Below are 19,234 nucleotides of genomic sequence, written 5' to 3'. Positions count from 1 at the left end.
ATAAACATTTTTTTTTTAAAAAATAAAAAGACTTTCCTCCTGCTTAGGACCAGGGTGCTTACAACAAACAGCCCCTCCTGCAGACACCAGCTGGGAAGTCTGCACACACAGCAGTTCGAATGCTGCCTGAAGACACCAGGGGCCCCAAGACAAGGACCCAGGGCCTGAAAAGAAGGGACAGGTGAGCCAAAGGGGGCAGGGCCTCCCACCCCTGGGTCCCAGGCCCCTGACTACTCCTGGCAGAGGGTGGTGGGGTGGTGGAGCCCCCAAGGCTGCCTCGGAAGCCACGGCTCTAGGGCAGGATCCCAAAGTGTGCAGAGCTCTGCCCTTGAGGCACCTTCCGGATCCTAACCCGTGAGGCCGGGAGATGGAGAAGTCAAGCAGAAAGTGGCTGCTGAGAGGCCAACCAGCCAGGAGAGGCTTCAGCGGTATCTGTGCCCTGCTGGGAATACAGGCCCTGGAGAGGAGGTGCCTAGGCTCTCTCAGGTGACAACCTGGTCAGAGCCAAGTGTTCTGCTGGCTATGAACCCAGGCCAGAGGCCAGGGACCCTCCTGGGGAGAGCAGCAGCCAAGGCCACGGGTGCGGGCAACGCCAGGCCATGCCTAAAAATCCAGAGGAAAAAGTCTGTAAAGTGAACTGGAGGTCACAGACTTTAAAGTAACTTTGCCTCCTCATGTACTCTACAAGACAAGGAAGAGGGAAAAACCTCACCAGAAGCACAAGAAACAAAGCCAGACTTGCATCCTGGCCACGGTGGAGTAACGGGGGCTGCTGTGAACACAAATGCGACCACGGCCAACACGCAGCGAGGGGCTGTAACCCCTGGCCACGCTCTGGATTCCTGCCAGAGGCACCTGCCAGACCCCAGAGCAGAGAGGGGCCCAGGCAAACAGAGAAAACAGAGACTGGACTTCGAGGTGGCTGGCGTGCTGGAGCACGGGGGTCAGAGTCCCAGAAAGGAGGGAGCTGTGTGGAGAAAGACCCCCGGGATCTGCCGAGGGGCCCGCACTCCGGCTGAACACCGAGCCCGGGACAGGCTGGGCACACGCTGGACACCCCCCGGGTCGGCCAGGTCTCGAGACGTCCCAGCTGCAAGCAGCAGAGATGGGGGCCTCCAGGAACCCCCGGGGTACGGACAGGGGTGCCCCAGCACCGGGACTTCGACACAGAGCTAAAGCACGCCTCCACGAGACCCCCCGACCGCCTGAGCTGCCTGACCACGTTTGAGGGAAGAGAATCACCAGCTCCTCAGTATTGAGCGACAGAGTCTGCCTCCACAGGGAAAAGAACCGGCCTGCAGGAGACGGAAAGAAGGCGGACAGACAGAATCAGGAAGTCTAGGCGGCTGAAACAAGAAACACTATGGTCTGGCGGGGAGAAGCTCTCAGGAGACAGGATCAGGCTACTGGCACAACCAAGCACCTGCACACACCCCCACTGGGCAAGCTGTCCCCTTTGGTCCTCTTCTGCCGGCCCTGGTCCCCTTTGTCCCCAGGAGCACAGGCCTCAGCTCATCATCCCTTCCTGCCTACGGTGAGCCGGGCACTCAGCAGGCAGAAGGCAGTTCTTCTGGGGCCTGGCCCCCAGGAGGGTCTGTGTGAAGGGGTGCCCACGATCACATTCAGGTTGTGTATTTTTGGCAAGGATCCACAGAAGGGAAGCTAAGTCCATCGAGTGAAACCAGGAGGGGCCTGAGGTCAGAGTCCCACTGCCAGTTAGCTAACGGGGATCACCGCGATGGGTGCTGTTGGCCACATCTCCCCCCCGTAAAGGCCTCTTCCTCCTTGTAATCATGACCGCTAAACAGTAGCTCCCAAAGAAGTCCTCGGAATCCATGAATGTCACCACCCTACACTGCAAAACGAGGATTTTACAAACGTGAAGTTGAAGATCTTAAGAAGAGATGGCTGGGGCTCACCCGGGCCCTCAATGCAATCACTCCATTCCCGAGAGAGGGAGGCAGACTAGGTCTGAGACACACAGAGGGGAGAGGCCGTGTGGGGTCAGGGGCAGAGGCTGCAGGGGTGCAGCCACAGTCAAGGGACACCTGGGCCTCGCAGCTGGGAAGAGGCAGGGAGGACCCTCCCCCAGAGCCTTCAGAGGGAGAGCGGCGACCCCACGACACCCTGGTCTCAGCCTGGTTAATACTGAGGACGTCAGGCTTCCAGATGAGTGACAGAATCCACTGGTGGTAGTTTGGTAATTTGGCCCCCGGAAGCTAAGACGGCGAGTAATACAGGATTTGTGGGGAGAGGCTCGCAGATTGTGGAAATACAGTTTCCCCCAAAGTGCCCACCGCTGGTTTTCCCATCCATCAAGGACCCTGGCCTGACCCCAGTGTTACTATGGTGGGTGAACCCCACTTTCCGACTCCGCTGAGGCTTCCGGTCAGCACCAGGCCCGCCTGGTCCCAGGGCCACCGTGCCTCCCAGGTGACTCACCAGGACACTGCACCCCAGCCCGCCGTCCTGGCCAATGAACTGCGTCTTATTCATGGGACAGGCACTCGCGAGCATTAGTGGAACGATAAAAAGTCCGCATGACGAGTCACAGCTGGGGCACGCCTCGGGGCACAGAGACGGGGCCGCCAGGGTCAGAGGGTGACTGTTTACGGCTCCAAGGGGCCCCTGATTTAGGACAAGAAGTGAGTGCACAACCCAAAACTAGCGTGTCCTGCTGGCGTGAACACAATGGCCGAGATGTCCGCAGGCGGGGACCAGGATGAGGGAGGGAGGACACCCTGTGGCTCCTCACCACGAAGTCCAAGGTCGCAGTGAGAACCTTTGGTCATTTACAAAATCGCAAGTCACCTAAGGGGGCTCCCTGTGACCACCGGGCGGCGCCTGGGGGAGAAGACCACTAGGGCCTCAGTCCCACCCGCACCAGGGCCCAGTGCCGCGGGCTCGGACTCACCACCACGTTCAGCAGTCCTCCGTAGGGCCCGATGTCTGGCTGCCACAGCCCCAGGATGTGTCTGTAGCGGTGGAGCACTGCGGGAAGAGAGAGAGCTGTCACGCCAGAGCCGGCCAGGCTGTGCTTCACAGTCACCCGGGAGGAAGCGCCTGATGCTGGTAACTAACAGAGCCTCGTGCGCAAATGTGGACCCAAGCAGATCTTTGCAAAGGTTTCTGGAGAATTCTAAGAATGAAATGTCTTTCGAACCCTTAACAAAACAGACAACTGGACCATTCTGAAACCTAGCCTCTAAGTGATCAGTGCCGGTGACTGCTGCCTTGAAAGACACAGAGGGAGCGCCCCTGTAAAGTGGGGAGCCTCCCATCAGCGGGGGAGTCAAAGACTGGGACACCTCCCTCCTGGGGACACGGCGGAGGGGACACTGGCATCTGTATGCGAGACGTGTCCATAAAGCAGTTAGGCTAAAATTCCCACCAGAGTCAACTGCACGCCAGAGTCAACTGGGCAACAGGTGCCCACGTGTGACCCACGACAACACATTTACAGCAGGTGCATCTGAGAGGGTGTTTCCAGACAAGGTTAGCATTTAAATCCTCACACTGAGTAAAACCAACCGCCGTCCCCAACTGGGTGGGCCTCATCCAATCAGTGGACAGCCTGGAAAGAAAGGCTTTTCCCCAAGGAGGGGACACCTGCCTGACCCCGTGAACTGGGACATCGGTCTTTCTAACTTGGGACATGAAAGGAAACATGGGCTCCTCCAAGGTCTCGAGCCTGCCAGATTTCAGACTTCAACTACACCCTCAGCTCCTCTGGGAGGTGGTCCCAGGGCCACCATGCCTCCTAGGTGACTCACTGATGGCAGACCTTGGGACTTCTCAACCTACATTCACTGTGGGACCCGATTCCTTACAACAAATTTCCTCACATAAAGGAATGGCTCTGTTTGTCTGGAGAACCCAGGCTGATGCACAGCGGGAGGCAGGGATGGGCTGGACGGCACGATCACATCATTCTGCGGGAAGCAAGACCCAGCCAGCAGAGCCAGCGGGACCTGGAGACGGGCTGGCAGCTCTCAGGTCTCCACTGTGTCTGGAGTGCAGGGAGGAGGAAAGTGAGGCCAGAAGCAGCCCAGGCCTTTGAAGTATGCAGACAGCTGGCGGGCAGCTACCCGCTGTCACCGGAGGTTCCAGCCTGTTAACACAGGTTTCTAAATGAGCCTTTACTGTCTCCCAGACACCTGCCATTCATCCCGTGTGCAGTCTTCTGAGTCGGTTTACAAGACGCACAGTAAAGTTTGTCTGGCTAATTTACAGTCACACCCGGGTAGGTTTTGTGTTTAACACACAAGCAATAATCAGCAGGACCAGGAACCATAAACAAATGAGCTGCAGACTGACGTATATACTCAAGGGTTCAGGGGTGAAATATGACAGCATCTGCCACTTACTCTGAAATGCATCAATCGAGCAGGATGATGGAGAGATGGGTGGATGGAAAGCTGTGAGATAATAAAGCGTCACAGACGGTTGTAGAATCAGGTGATGGCAAGCGGGTGTTTGCTCTATGACCCTTTTTGTAGACTTTTTAATTTTCATGATAAAACACGGGAGAATAAAGTCAATGGGCCCATTCAGCATGACCCTCTCCTCTCGTATCCCCCTCCCCTAGTCCCCAACTTGACTACAAGCAACAGTCTGTTCTTTCCAAATCAGTCTATGACCACACAGCTCCTGGACCACTCAAAGACCACACAAGACTCTTAGCAACTTTGAAAGGAGACCTCCCTCTTTTCCTTTAAAAGCCGCAGCTCTGGGGGCACCTGGGGGGCTCGGTCGGTTGAGTGTCGGATTCTTGTTTCGGCTCAGGTCGTGATCAGGGTGGTGAGATCGAGCTCTACATCAGGCTCCACACTGAGCACGGGGCCTGTTTGAGGTTCTCTCTCTCCCTCCCTCTGCCCCTTCCACACACACACACACTCTCTCTCTCTCTCTCTCTCTCTCTCTCTCTCTCTAAAAAAAAAATAAATAATAAAAAATGACAGCTACAGCTCTCTGAAATTAAAACACTGCCTCCCAGCTGTCTGCCTGGAGTGGCAGAACCCTCGTATAAGCTCTGCACGTGTGAGAAAAATCATTGTTCTCCTTGTGGCTTCTGCTGACACAACACTGGCTCACGGGCCTGGGATGGCCCCCAAGATGGTCCAGGAGAGAGACAAGACCAACACCCTCAGCCCAACTGCGAGCACGCTAACTTCTAAGCAGGCAAGCCATTTCACAACGTAAAGTCTGTGTTTTATGTTATGCGCTTAAAAAAGTGGAGCCACCAGAACAGAGTCTAGCAGAGGTGACCCGAAAGCCTCAATGAGCCCAGGGTGCCCCCAGGAGGGGAGCCACGTTCGGAGCTAGCCTCTAACTAACGCCCGGGGCCGCCATACAAGGAGCGGGCACTGGCTCGCCCACTTCCCCGCACGTTCCCACGCGGCCCTCACCCTGACCCTGTGTGGGCAGAAGGAGGGTCTGGGCCGAGACGTCCTGCCCCAGGGCACTGAGCAGACCTCGGGGCTTCTCACCCGGAAGACCCCCAGCTCACGGAGCCCTCCCCAGCGTTTCCAAACAGCCGGTGGCCACTGGTCAGGAGAGGTGGGCGGGATCAGGTTACAGAGTCTGGCGTAGCCCCAGCAGCGGGCGTGAGACCCGAGAGTCCAGCGGACTGTTCTAGACGCTTCGGGTGCTTTACTGTCACGAGCACCAGGCCACAGCCTCAGTCCGTGGGTAGAGAGCCTCGACACGAGAGAACTACGCTCTTCGGGATGACGGAGGAAACGCCGCTGCTCCAGCCCCACGAGGCAGGACTCGGGCCTGTCAGAACACTGGTATTCAGCCAAAGGAGGCAGCTCAGAGGCTGTTCCAACCGCTGGTCCCCGAGGTCAGTGCGGCTGTGTTCAGAAAAACATTCCCGGCTCTGAGACACCCCACCCCCTGAAATGGAAATGAGTGCGATAATCTGAGGTGAAGGGACCTCTCGGCTAAGCACTAACGGGAAAATGCCCCGTGCTAGTCCGTGCCCGCTAACTCTCATCCGCCAACAGAAAGGCCACTTAACAGGCCCAGCAGGAAACTCTTGGCACACGAGGCCCAAAAGATCCGGCTCTCCTCAGCACAGCGTGAGCTGGGAGCTGGCTGTCCCGGGTGCAGCCGCGATGGCCCTCCACCAGCCAGGCCATAAAGCTGCTCTGGAACCATCACGTCTGCTGCTGCAGAACAGGGGTTTCAGGCAGTGGGTGGTCCTCAGACTCAGACTTGTGAAAAGATGAGCATAAATGCAACTGATGTAACCGCTGCCACTTGCTGGTAGCTTCTGGTTATTAAAACAAAATCAGAGGAGGGGACACGTCCAAACTCATTCCCCCCCACCAAGGCCAGCATGACCCTGATCCCAAATCTAGACGAGGAGGCCACGAGAAAACTATAGGCCAACATCCGTGATGAACCGAGACGCAAAAACCCTCAACAAAATACTAGCAAATCACATTCAACAACACATTAAAAGGACCATTAACCATAATCAAGTGGGAATTATTTCAGGGATGCAGAGATGGTTCAACATCCACAAATCACTGTGGTAACAATCACATTAACTAAATGAAATCATATGTCATCTCAATAAACGCAGAAAGAGCATCTGTTAAAATTCAACATGTACCGATGATTAAAAAAAAACAAAAACCTCTCAACGAGATGGGTATAAAGTGAACACAGCTCGACATGATAGAGGCCACATACAAGAACACCCCAGCTGCATCATCTTCAGTGGGGAAAAGCTGAGAGCTTTTCCTCTGAGATCAGGAACAAGGCAGGGACGCTCACTCCCGCCGCCCGTATTCGACACAGTCCTGGAAGTCCCGGCTGCAGCCGTCGGGCAAGAAAAAGAAAGAACAGGCGTCCAAATTGGAAAAGAAGAAGAACCGTCACTGTCTGCAGATGACACGGCAGAGCATATAGAAATCCCCAAAGGCTGCGTCAAAAACGCGTCAGAATAAAGGAACCGAGCGAAGCTGCAGGATACGCACTCAGCATGCAGAACGAGACGAGGCTCTCAGAATCCGGCCGGGCGACGGGCAGGCTGCCTCCCTCCCTCAGACCCACTTCCCACCGGGGCCTCCCTGCCCTTTCTAGGAGCGCCTTCCGTCTTTATACTGCCAGGGTCTCCCCCTCCTCGGGAACCCCACGTGTTCTTGGCTCCACCAGGCAGAGGGGACTCTGGAGGAACCTTCCCATCAGGTGCACCTGTGCGGCCAAACACCGTGTCATCTACGTCGAGGGTTAAAAGCGACTCGTGCACCTCGTCCCGGAGGAGTGCGTGACACTCCGCCAGAGCCCCTGTACCTACCAGAGCCGTGGAGCATCGCTGGGACTCCAGACGGACGCCTCACAACCCTGAGTCCTCTGGTCACTGGTCACCATCAATTCACACATAGGGACACGCGTCAGCTACGTCGTTAACGATGCGTCCCCCACGATGCCGCCAACGCCTCACGGACACAGACCACCAAGAGTCTCAGGCGATGACAATAACATGCGGCCTGACAGACAAACAAGCACAACCGACACGGCCCAAGCCGCTCGTGGGGGCCACAGAGGCCCTCGACGCCCAGCACCATGAGGTGGGCTGACGTGCGCCTCCCCAGGACAGCGTCTTACGCGGAGGCTGCTGACCGTTTCCGGCCCGGCAGAACCTGGCCCAGAGGACTTCAAGGGACCAGGGAACACCGGGTGCCAAGAGCTCCAGGAACAGGGCAAACTGGTGAGAGAGAAAGAAACAGTGCCGGGTCCCAAGGTCCTCACAAGCCAGTCGCCACGCAGACATTTCCAGAGGATCTGGCCAACGTCAAAAATGTTGCATCCTGAGTTGCCCTCTACAAGAACGCACCAGGAGCCCTGGAATACCGACGGCCTGGGCATACAGGCCTCAAATTCGGGTTGAAACTGGTTTCCTTTCTTCACGCACGTGAACTTCTTTCCTGATGTTCTAACAGACCGTGGAGACAAGAGTGCTCGCAGTGTAAGTATGTCCCCAGAAAAACGCAACCAATACTCACAAGTGGTTGTTGTCGTTGTATTTTCTGGGTCGTCCAAGGTTTCTATAATGCCCACTGTATTTTTAAACAATACCCAAACCTTAGAGAGGACAGCAGTGGGTGGTGTCTGATTAGAACAGGCCTGTTACAAAGCTGTCAGCTACGAGCTTGGGGGGGGGGGGGGGGGGGAGGAGGGAGGGGAGAGCACAGCTTGTGGGTGAAAAGCCTAGATGGACTGTGACACATCCCGACAGTCAGAGAACACTCCTGCCCACCACGGGGGACAAAAGGACACACTCTAGGTACTGCCCACAGTGGGTCAGAATTCCATCCTAGCCCTACGGTATAAGCCCCAGATGGACTGTGATTCCGGAAGGATCCGTGACAGACATAGGACGTGATGAAGCTCTATGGTCCTGCGCACAGGCGGTTCCTGTCAGCACAGCTCAACGTTCTACCTTTGCTCACTGACCACTAAGCGGGAGGGTGGGTCACTCCACAGCACACTGTTCTAGAGGAACCTTCCAAGAGGGCAAGAGGGTTCAGAGAACACAATTCACGCCTTCGGACTTCAGACTTGACCCACTGGACCCCCCAGGTGGCCCACCCGGCTCCTCGTGCCTGCTCACAGGCACTCCTGACAAGCCCCCTTGTCACAGGAGCTGAGCACGAGCTCACACGTACCCTGAGGCACACTAACTAGACCCAGGATGGTCCCTAAGCGCCACAGGACCAGCGGGCACGTGTCAGCTACGTGTCCAGTCTGACGGGATGAGGCGCAGTCCCAGAAGCAACACTGCTCCCTCTGCTCCCATAGGGTCTGTTAGACACGAGATTCCAGAGGGGGCCTGATCCAGGCACGAGACACAGACACGCGGAGGCTCAGAAGGGTGGGCGTAACAGGACGGAGCGGTGCCCTGTGCTTCTAGGAACGTGAAGACACCTTTTAGCGCGAGCAGGTACGTTTAATGTCTTCTCGACAACAGACACTCACCCTGCATCTCAGCTCAACCTTACGAAGAGCTGAGGTGGCATTAATCACCTGGAACAGGGCTTATGGAAATTTCCAGACTCGAGTGATGCTAATCAAGAGAGGAATCAGATTCTAATTAACCAACTGTTTCTACACACTTCTGTCCAGCATGGGTACGTCGTAGGATTTCTTTTTAATTCACGCAAGCTATTACAACGTGACTAATGAAGTCTCGGAGCAAACCATTTACATTTAATTTTGGAACAGAAGTGTTTCAAGGCTTCTACCCTGTCCTCTCTCTTCAGCCTCAATAAATAAAAAATATGAAAACGTGCATCAACAGAGTGATCTTGCTGCTACAACCCAAAAACCCCAAAGCTGCTGCAGAATCCCAGCCCGTGTGTGCAGCTGACACGGGCCACGGCTCAGGTGTGGCCTCGGCTGTGGTCAAGCCACGGAGAACAGCAAGAAAACAGCAAAAGCCAAGGAGGGCAGCTCGCTGTTAAGACCCAAGCAGTCCTCGTGCCCAGAGTTAGAGGTCCCTCTCCATGCAGCTTTTCGGCCGTGCTTGCCCGCAAAAGCCAGAGGCAGCAGGAGGTACGTACGGCAGGTGTAAACATCTCTGTACTCCATGTGCTCGTAATCGGGAAGAATTTTCATGAAACGTCCCGACTTGACGCGAGGGTTTATACCTGAACAGACACAGCAGGGAAAGGGTAAAGATGGTTCTGCTCCCACGAGGGTATGAACACTTTTCATGACAACACCCTCTCCCGCAATGGCCACGGACATTTCCTGTTACACGCTCGGCCCCCAGAACCTCAGGAGGCCAGCATCTGCCAGGGGTGACCTATCTTCCTTCAACCAAAGGAGTCACACCAGAAACTCCAGATGGTGGGCAAGCTCGGGACCCTCCTCTCTCGACCACCACAGATCAAGGGAGCACGGAGGTGGGAGAGCCAGGGCCGGGGCTGGGGGACCTTGGGGAGACCGTTTAGGGAACCCCTGTGCTCAAGTCAGATCTCTCCCTTGCCTGGTGCACACCTGGTGTTTCCCTTGACCTTTGCCGCGTGTGTTTTGTTTCTGACTAAGGGCAATGTCTGCCAGCCTCCTAACTCAGACCTCCTCCCTTCTGAATCACGGCTGCAGACTCTACCATCTACACCAGGAACCAGCATCCATTTTCTTCCAGCACCCATTCCAGAAGCTAAGCGATTCCCTCCTGGGTAAGGCTCTCAGAGCAAGTTCACAACGACAGTTCCCGCACCATGTATATGAAGACCGAAGCTGGCTTTGACAGGAGCAGATTCAACACTTCGGGACCCTGAATAAGGGACTATGAATCATTCCCCGGATTTTGCAACCATTTACGGGTCAAGACTCGGCAGTGAAAAGAAATCTCCAGATGTCCGCGTGTGCCTGTCCACACCCCCAGCACTCCAGACGTGCACAGGAGCATGTTCCCCTTACCCTGTCCCCTCTCAGTCGCCCAACCCTGGCTTACCCCAGCCGTACCACCCACTGCTCAGTCACTGCCCACCTGTGCTCCACAGGACAGCAGGGCCGAGTCGAGCTCTAAGGAGGCCTTAATTCCCACATCTGCAGCCACCCCCGGTGGGCAGAGGAACCTGCCTTCCTCCAGATGCTATTTTGAATGCCTACACTCCCGAGGACAAGTTTGAGTGCTTACTTGAAGGCAAACTTCTCCCTTCAAGCTGCTTTCAGATGACACTGTCAAACGACCTAACAAACTCGAGCAGTCAGATGATAAAAACTTGACGTAGTGGACACTCCTAGCAACCAGCTGATGGTCCAGAAAAGCCAGGACATCTCTGTCCTCTGTGCACGCACATGGAGACCATTGTGGGGCATGTGCCCCTGCTTCAACGACAATCTGACATCCACGCTCTGGCTAGATTTAAGACACGAGCTCTGGGAAACCACGGAGGAACCAGAGTGAAGCCAGGGCCACGTGCACACCCACCGAACACAGCGGGGGCAGGGAGGGGGGCAGAAGTGGCTTTCTGCCTCTGGAGTCTGGGCTTTGCAGGATGCAAAGCAGCACTGTCCTGGCCGCTGAGAGGAGAGGACAGGAAGGAATCCAGCATTCAGGATGCTTGACCACTTGGGTCCCCCAGACCCACGTCCCCTGGAGAGATGGCAGAACGTGGAGCAGAGGCATGAGCAGAAAGCAGAGTCTGAGCGCACAAGGAGAAGCCCAGGGAAAGGGGAGCTGGCGGGTCCCAAGCAGCCGGCCTTGCACGGGGTCTAGGGGCAAAGACGGGGAGCAGGGGCAGCTGCCGACCTGGGTGCAGCAGCAGAGGGCGAAGGGGAAGCCCAAGGCCCTGAGGAAGGCGGCGGGGGGGGGGGGGGGGGGGGGGGGGGGGGAAGCGGGGTGCTGGGCGCGGCAGGGCAGAGGCCCCCAGAGGTGCGCGGCAGGTGGGAGGGCACCGCTGAGCCCCCACAAGCTGCGTGTGTCGTGAGCACGCTGGCTCCTCAGAGGAAGGTCCGTGAAGAACCCCAGCCTCCGACAGGAGGGCTCGCCGGTGTGAGCAAGCCCGCATCAGAACACGCGCCACGTGTGGGGACAGAGCCTCTGATGGGCGAGGCACCCGCCGGACGACGAAATCAGCCTGCAGGGACAGAGCCCCACCAGGGTCTCCCTCAGAGCCCGTCCTACGTGGCGACCCCACACTCCCCGTGAGGAGGGGCATCCCAGAGAGAGACCCCGAGTGACAGACCTGCTAACAGGAAGGACAGGGAAAGAGGCGGGAGCCTGCGCGGCCCGGAGCCTGGAGGGGCTGCCAGGGCTTCGGCGGCTCTCCGCGACCGGCCTCCTTCTCTGACCAGAGTCGGAGGTGTCCCCGCACAGAGTGCGGCCCCAGCTGGCAGGCAAGGCATTAAGGGAGGAGAGCACCTGCCGTGCTTTCAATGGAGAACATTTCAAAAGAAGGAAAACCCAAATCTACCAAGATGGTTAGAGATGAAAACTTAAGGTCCTTTTCACAGCAGTGAACAAGTCAACTTTAGGCCAAAGAGAACTGGGTCACCATCGTCCCTGCGCTCTCCGATCCCCAGCTCCAGGCGGCGGCCGGGCAGTGGACCTGCGGGCTGCCCTCTGCGGGTCGGCGCTGACCCGCGGCTCCCGGGCCGTGACGGTGTGAACACAGGCCTTCGCACACCAAGAGGCCCGAGGAAAGGTATTGGGGCTGGGGGGACTGTGAACACACAGATGGGGAGTGTCACTGATGACTCTGGAAAGCAAGGGAGCAGAGAACAAGAAATGGGGGGGCCCGGGGGGTTCATCATGGCGACAGGAGACTGCAAGGCAGAAGGAGCCCGAGAAGGGGGAGCCTGGGTGGGGCTGGAGGACGGTGCGCTCCAAGGCAGCCCAGCCCCACCGGCCGAGGGAGCCTGCGGGAGCGGCCACACCTCACCATGGAGCTGCTGTCCACCTGTTCCCTCAGGCTGCGGGCCCAGGATCCAGAGGAAGGGACACTTCTGGAAACACCCAGAGTTTCCAGGGCAGCCACGTTTCTCAGAGCTAACGGCCCTTGACACCTAATAAAAGACACCATTCTCCTTGACGGGCTGACAAGTAAGGGTGAGACGCCCAGAAACAGAAAAAAGAGCCCCTTGGTTTTAGCGCTACCACGCCAGCTACAACCCTGAGGAGGTGTCTGAGAAGGGCCCCGTGGGCTGTGGGTCAAATTCTTCGTGTTCCTATCATGGGTGCTCACTCTGCGTCTGGCTCTGGAACTAAGGTGACAGTGGGTGGCAACAGGTTAACTTACGCTTGGCATAGACGTCTCTACAAGACACGCCCGTGATGTCCAGCTTCCGCAGGTTCTCGCAAACGCCATACTCTGCAACAAGAAATATTTGTGGAGATCATGGTCAAGAAATCATGAAACGACAGAAACAGATTGATGGAGGGCGGGGGACGGAGTATGGGGAGGTGCGCTGAAACCTTGGCCCCGCCTTCCAAGTGTGTGTCTGTCCCCTGCTGGGGAGGTTTTGTGGGACTTCTGCACACAGCGCCCGCACTCACCAGTGAAGCCTTTATCCTGGGTTCAGACCACACCTGACGAAAGGACAACCCGCACTGTCCACTCCGATGAGCTCCAGAAGCCTCACGGCACAAAGCCAAAATCGGACAACGCCCAGCTCGTGACGGGGTGCGGCACAAGCTCAGTGGTCAGGAAACAACACGTTCCCAGGAAATGAGATGGTCCTTGGTGTCAGGGTTCCACCAAGGCCCCCTGAACCCCTGCTGTGGCTCGCCACACTGCTGGTTCTATTAAACAAAGCCACAGGCCTGTGATCAGAGTCCTGGGCGAGATCCTGGAAGGAAGAGCTGCACACGCATGTCCCTTTGGCACCAGGCCACCTAGACCCCAGCCAGCGACAGGGATCCTTGGAACCCTCCTGCTTCCTTCTCCCTTTCCCTGCCCCGCCCCACCACAGCCCGGCTTTTCCAAGTCACGCCCCAGCACTTCCCAGCTGAAACCTCAGGTGACCGCGTCCCAGCAGGGCTTTGAAAGGAAAGCACGGTCCCGAGCCAATCACCACGGATCCAGACCTGCCCACTGGCCAAGCTAACAATAACCACACCTGCCCGGTACCAACCGTTGCTCGGGCCAGGCGTCAGTGTGGCCGACCCTGCCGGCAGGCCCGAGACTGCTGCTGCTACTACCCCGTCCACATCAGTGCGGAGGAAACACACGCAGAGAGGCCTAGGCTGCCACAGCGGAGCAGAGCTCGCGCCGCGGGACCTGGAACTGCAGCCCGGATGGGGCGCCTCAGGGTGGCAAGCACGGCCCCCCCGCCCAGGCCCTCACGCATCACCACAGGACTCTCCCCGTGCTCACACTCGGTGCAAGCGCCCAGCTGGGGCTTCACGGCACGGCCGCCTCTGGGACTGTGCCCCCGGCACAGGAAGGCAAGTCAAGGCTGGGCAAGGCTGGCGTCTCAGCAGGCCGTCTGGAACGTGGATCGACACGGTGGGACCGGCAGTGGCAACGTGCTGCCCCCCACCCCCGGCCCCGATCCTCCAGAGGTCCGGTCTGGTCTTTTCAACAGAATGGATGATACTGGCCCAAATGCCTCTATGAGCTGGTAGCGCTTCAACAGTACCCAAAGTAAAGCTCGAGATGCACGCAGCACGGAGAAGCTACCTGGGGGCTGGCGGCTCAGGCCTGCCCGGGACCCTGCTTCTTCCTACCTCCTCTGCTGACGAACAGACGCGATGTTGAAGACTAAGACAAAAATCACAGACTTGCTCGTTATCAAGCAAAAAAAGCACAAAGCATGCAGGGTACCCTGCTGGCTGGAGAGCGAGGACTGGAGGCCTGCATCTGGAGGCTGACGCAGGCTGAGGGCCTGGGAGCCCTCCGTGAGCCTGGGGCAGGGACTCAGCCACACCTGCATGGAACCTGAGACAGCACAGCTCGTCCACACCCGCACAGGCCACCCGGGCGGCAGAACAAACTGAAGCAACCAGTCTACCCCACAGTCACTGAGAAGGGCTCTGCTCCACGTACGCGGCCTTCACCACTTCCTGGCCGCTCTGTGATGCCCATCGCAGCCAAGCGGCTCCTCCCGAGAGCCACCGGTCAGCGGTCACTACTGCGTCTGGCTCTCCAGACACACTGGCTTTCTCTTGTGCAAACCATGCACTTCAAAGTTGCCACCGCACAAGATTGCTGCTTCAGTTTGTTTGCTGTGTGGTTTTGAAAGGACAGCTCCTTCCCGGCTTCAGCAGGCCACCAGTGCGTGCGGTGACGGACAATGAGGAGTCTCTTACCGCCTCCTTGGCCAAGTGGTGTGACTGCAGGGGGCGGGGGTGGCGGTGGTCCTCCGTGAACCGCACGCTTCTATAATACGCGCACTGGCACCCTCGGTGCCAAGGGTCAGATACAGGGCACAGATGTGAGAGCGGGAAGTCAACGGCCAGGACTCCGTGAGGCACTGATGCTGCTCCCTGGGCCCAGGTCGCCGAAGGCTAGTGACTTGACATGGCTTTTGCGTCAGAGTCCAACCCACACTCCGTCGCGACAGGAACCAACCTCCCAGATGGCTCCAAGGACTGCAGCCACAACGGCCACATCACCAGCTTTCTGTGCGCTGCGTGAGGGCACAGCACTGCTGGCTGGCATCGCACGGGCTATGAAGCTGCACAAGCAGTAAGTGTCCACAAAAACCCCACCAGCAATCAGAAGAAAAGCAAAATTAGGGTGCAGTGCTAATAAACACAGCAATCCTTAGCGGGGTTTTCTTAATGTTCCCTAAAGGCCCTAACAAATCCACCAAGGCAGAATAATGCCATTCTGACCTAACCGTGCCTCGGAGAAATGTTTGATTATTTTCCACCCGATGGAAAATCTTTCTCTTGAATAGGGAATAAGAACAACGCCACATCCTCTGATTGTTCCAGAAACCTTCCAAAAGTCATGAGGGGAAACTGCCCTTAAAATAGCTTTAGGGGGGCGCCTGGTGGCTCAGTCGGTTGGGCATCCGACTTTGGCTCAGGTCGTGATCTCACGGTTCGAGTGGGTTCGAGCCCCGCGTCGGGCCCTGTGCTGACAGCTCAGAGCCTGGAGTCTGCGGCTGATTCTGTGCCTCTTTCTGTCTCTGCCCCTCCCCCACTTGTGCTCTGTCTCTCAAAAATAAATTTAAAATAAAATAAAATAAAATAAAATAATACCTTTAGGGCCTGCAGACTGGCCAGCACCATGTACCCTTGCTTCTAGAAAAACTACCAAGTGTGACCTCTATCCTTTGGCACAGACCCTGTCCCAGATGACTGAAAGCTAGCACGCCAAACCAGGATGCCTCCGGCTGCTTTTCAAGTACTGGATTTGGGGTGGAAGGCTGGCGATTCAAGTCTCCTTGCTGGGGCATCCGGCCGGCTCAGTTGGTGAAGCATGCAACTCTTGATCTCGGGGTCGTGAGTTCAAGCCCCACGTTAGGTATAGAGATGACTTAAACAAAAAACTTTTTTACAAAAAAGGTTTCCTTGTTTATCTATTATATAAAATAGCTTAAGAGACTCTTTTTTTGAGAGTGTCTACTCCAATGATGGCCACAAAATAAAAAATAAAAATTAAATTAAAAAAAAAAAAAGAGGTTGGGAGGGGGAGAAAAACGGGTGAGCTGGGCTTGAGGAAATTTATAAAACGTGGAAAAGTACGGGCACACAGAATTACCATATGACCTGCTCTCATTCTCCATCTGGGATACATCCCCAAAAGAGCTGAAGGAGGGGCCCCTGCACCCACGCTCCCAGCAGCACTACTCACAATATCCAGAAGGCAGGTAAGTGGGCCATCCACACAACGGGATATTATTCAGCCTTAGAAAGGAAGTAAACTCTGTCACCTGCTGTAACATGGATAAACCTTGGGGACCTTATGCTCAGTGAAACAAGCTGGTCCCCAGAAAACAAATAGTGCAGGATTCCCTGGGGCATTTGATTCAGAGAGACAGACAGAAGAACGCTGGCTGCAGGGGCTGGGGGAGGAAATGGGGAGCTAGTGATGGGGACAGAGGCACAGCTGAGCAAGAAGGGAAAGTCCTGGAGACGGGCAGGGGCGATGGCTGCACAACGATGTGAAAGTGCTCAGTGCCACAGACCTGTACATTTACAAACAGCCCAAGTGGAAGTTTTTGTTGCATGTGTACGTTCACCACAGTAAAAAAAGTAAACTGCCACTTCAAATATTCCAACGGGAAAATTTCCACAGCGCCTGGGGGGCTCTATCGGTTGAGCGTCCGACTTCGGCTCAGGCCGTCATCTCACAGTTCGTGGGTTCGAGCCCCGCGTCAGACTCTGTGCTGACAGCTCGGAGCCTGGAGCCTGCTTCGGATTCTGTGTCTCCCCCTCTCTCTGCCCTTCCCACACTCTCTCTCTCTCTCTCTCAAAAATAAAATAAACATGAAAAATTTTTTTTACCAAAAAGCTATTTGAAAAATGTTCTGCCCGAGAGAAAAAACAGCCCAGTGATTTGGCCCAAGTCAAGCCAACACAAGCGGCAGCCTCTTGTGACCTAACTGCCAGGGGCTGCCAAGTGCTCACCACGCATTCCCTCTCCAACGAGCTCTGGGCTGTATGATGGGGTTTCCCAAAAACTCCCCATCCACACGGCACTCTGGTCAGTCTCTATGGGTGGGAGAGAATGGGCTAGAAGCGTTCTCCCTCTCCCTCACCCCTGCAGAAACCAGCAGACACACTTCTGCTTCTTGAGAGGCCCGTTCCCTGGAAGGGAAGGTGGAGATTAACAGACACAGTCCCTGTGCCAGCCATGACAGATAAGCACACACATCAGAGCAGAAGGGGACCAAGAACGGGAGCGCCATTCTTCCGTGTGCCACATCAGTGCCAGAGGCGGCCACGGAGGGACCCAGCCTCCTCCTCCTCCCCGTTCACGCTGTGACAGCACCGCACTCAGACGCTACCGCAGCGAGCCGATGGGCACACAAGACAAATCTGGAAAGGGAAGTTGTCCCCCAGCCCTGGAGGGAGTTGGACGGCAGCAGTGATGGGAGGCCACAGGCAGCACCAAAAACAAACAAACAAACAAAAAGGCATGGAAGATTCTAGGTGGAAAAGCAGCAAGGACAGAGCCTCCACAGAGGACCATTAACCCGTGGGGGCGCCAGCAGAGATGTGCCTGGAAATGCAGGCGGGGCTCCAGGGAGGCCACTGCACCACCAGGTGAGGCAGAGGCAGGAGGAAAGGACCGTGTGACCAGACACGTCACTGGACAAGCAGGGAGAAGGGCCGGAAGGTGGACCAGAGGCTGCTGATTTCCTTCCTACCTGCCGCACGCTGCAGGGTTCTCTAAATAAAACTCTAAGATGGCTTGATTGGTAAGACTGATTTTTGTGTGCACTAAATTAGGAGTGAAACACCCTCCTTAATAAAGTATGGCTCCAAGTTTGACTTGAGGCTAAAAACAAAGTTGGGGGCTGGGGCTGGTGGGAGGGGGATCTCCCCCAGGCAGGACAGGGGAGTTGGGCACCCAGTCCCCGGGTTTCCCAGCACCGCTGCTCTGTGCCAGTATCCAGGACCACCTCTCCAACGACAGACCACTGGCCTGAAACCCATGTGTTCTCCAGTGCCCCGCTTTGCTTAGCTATTACTGTAACTGCATGAAATGCCTTTCTCTCTCTCTCTCTCTCTCTCTCTCTCTCTCTCTCTCTCTAATAATGTAGCAGATCTGGAAAAACTCTGCAGCCAGCTCATCTTAGGATGAAAAGACTGTAAAACCCAAAACATGGACACAGCCCACAGGTGTCTCTTATTAAACACCTGGAGTATTCGGGACACTTAAACAAACACTTCCCCAGGACGGCTGACACCGCCTATGACTCATGTGACTTGTTCTCAACCAGTTCAGTCCATGTAAAGATAAGCAATCTCAGTGCCAACGGGCTAAGGACTCTGACCCCAGTCCGCCTCCCACGACAGGCACCCCCCTGCTGGCCAAGTGACACCCACTCCTGGGAAGGCCCATCTGTCACCCTCAGACACCCACACTCCCTGCCCCACCGCCCACGGATGAGACCAGGAGAGAAGCCCGTGAGCCTGACGGGGCAGTCACTGCCACCCCTCCCCGGACCTTGTCTAGTGTTTCTGACACGTCCCTGCTCCTCCACTAATACTCCACACGCAGGCCTGGCCAGCTCAGGTTCCCGAGCCTCTCCATCGCCACCGGGCGGACAGTGATGGTGTCGCTGGCAGAGGACGCTGACTCATGAGTTCCAAACCCCGCCAGCCTTGGGGAAAGGGCCTTCTTTGCAGAGGACGCTTGTTCCTCTGCAAAGTCCCAAAGACACCCTTGTGTTTGCAAGCCCTTTCCAGCCAGAAAGACAAAGTCAGAGCCTCACACGTGTTACACACTCATTTTATAAACACAGGGCAACAGTAAAAATGGCAGTGCCTGGACTTCTAACAACCAATCGATCCTTTTTGGCAAGGTACCAGTGTCTATCCAATTAAATATGGTCGGGGGACATCTTTATTCGATGCTTTCTGGGTACCAGGTTCACTTTCTAGCTTACTTTTTTAAGGTCAAAAAGACGAAGTCTAAAAAATGTTCCCCTATGATGCACCACTGTCCTATACCCTTTTCTGCTTTGCTAACCAGAAGGCAAAGGTTTCTCTGTAAAGCACCATATGAGATTCAACTTGCAAAAACACAGAGGACTATAGTCCTTTCAACTGGTAAAGCAGGAAAAAAAGATAAAGGTTTTCCCCTCA

The 19,234-nt window shown here is 56.1% G+C and overlaps 1 protein-coding gene across 3 annotated transcripts in view; it reads right to left on the bottom strand.

The window, feature by feature from the left end:
* FBXO31 (F-box protein 31) overlaps positions 1-19,234 on the bottom strand; it is a 45,081-nt gene that overhangs the window by 19,781 nt on the left and 6,066 nt on the right. Inside the window, exons 1-4 of one of the 3 annotated variants that reach the window (XM_030298166.1) lie at positions 13,022-13,039; positions 12,765-12,836; positions 9,576-9,662; positions 2,915-2,991 (exon numbers count right to left, since the gene is read on the bottom strand). In XM_030298166.1, the coding sequence (XP_030154026.1) occupies positions 2,915-2,991; positions 9,576-9,630 (132 nt within the window). In that variant the 5' untranslated portion in view covers positions 9,631-9,662; positions 12,765-12,836; positions 13,022-13,039. Of the gene's footprint in view, positions 1-2,914; positions 2,992-9,575; positions 9,663-12,764; positions 12,837-13,021; positions 13,040-19,234 lie in introns of those variants that run through there. The other 2 variants (XM_030298164.1, XM_030298165.1) reach the window with 2 other exon arrangements.

The sequence above is a fragment of the Lynx canadensis genome, chromosome E2, assembly GCF_007474595.2.
Source record: "Lynx canadensis isolate LIC74 chromosome E2, mLynCan4.pri.v2, whole genome shotgun sequence".
NCBI lineage: Eukaryota > Metazoa > Chordata > Mammalia > Carnivora > Felidae > Lynx > Lynx canadensis.
Note: the sequence above shows the minus strand (reverse complement) of the source record. Positions and strands in the feature narration are given on the sequence as shown.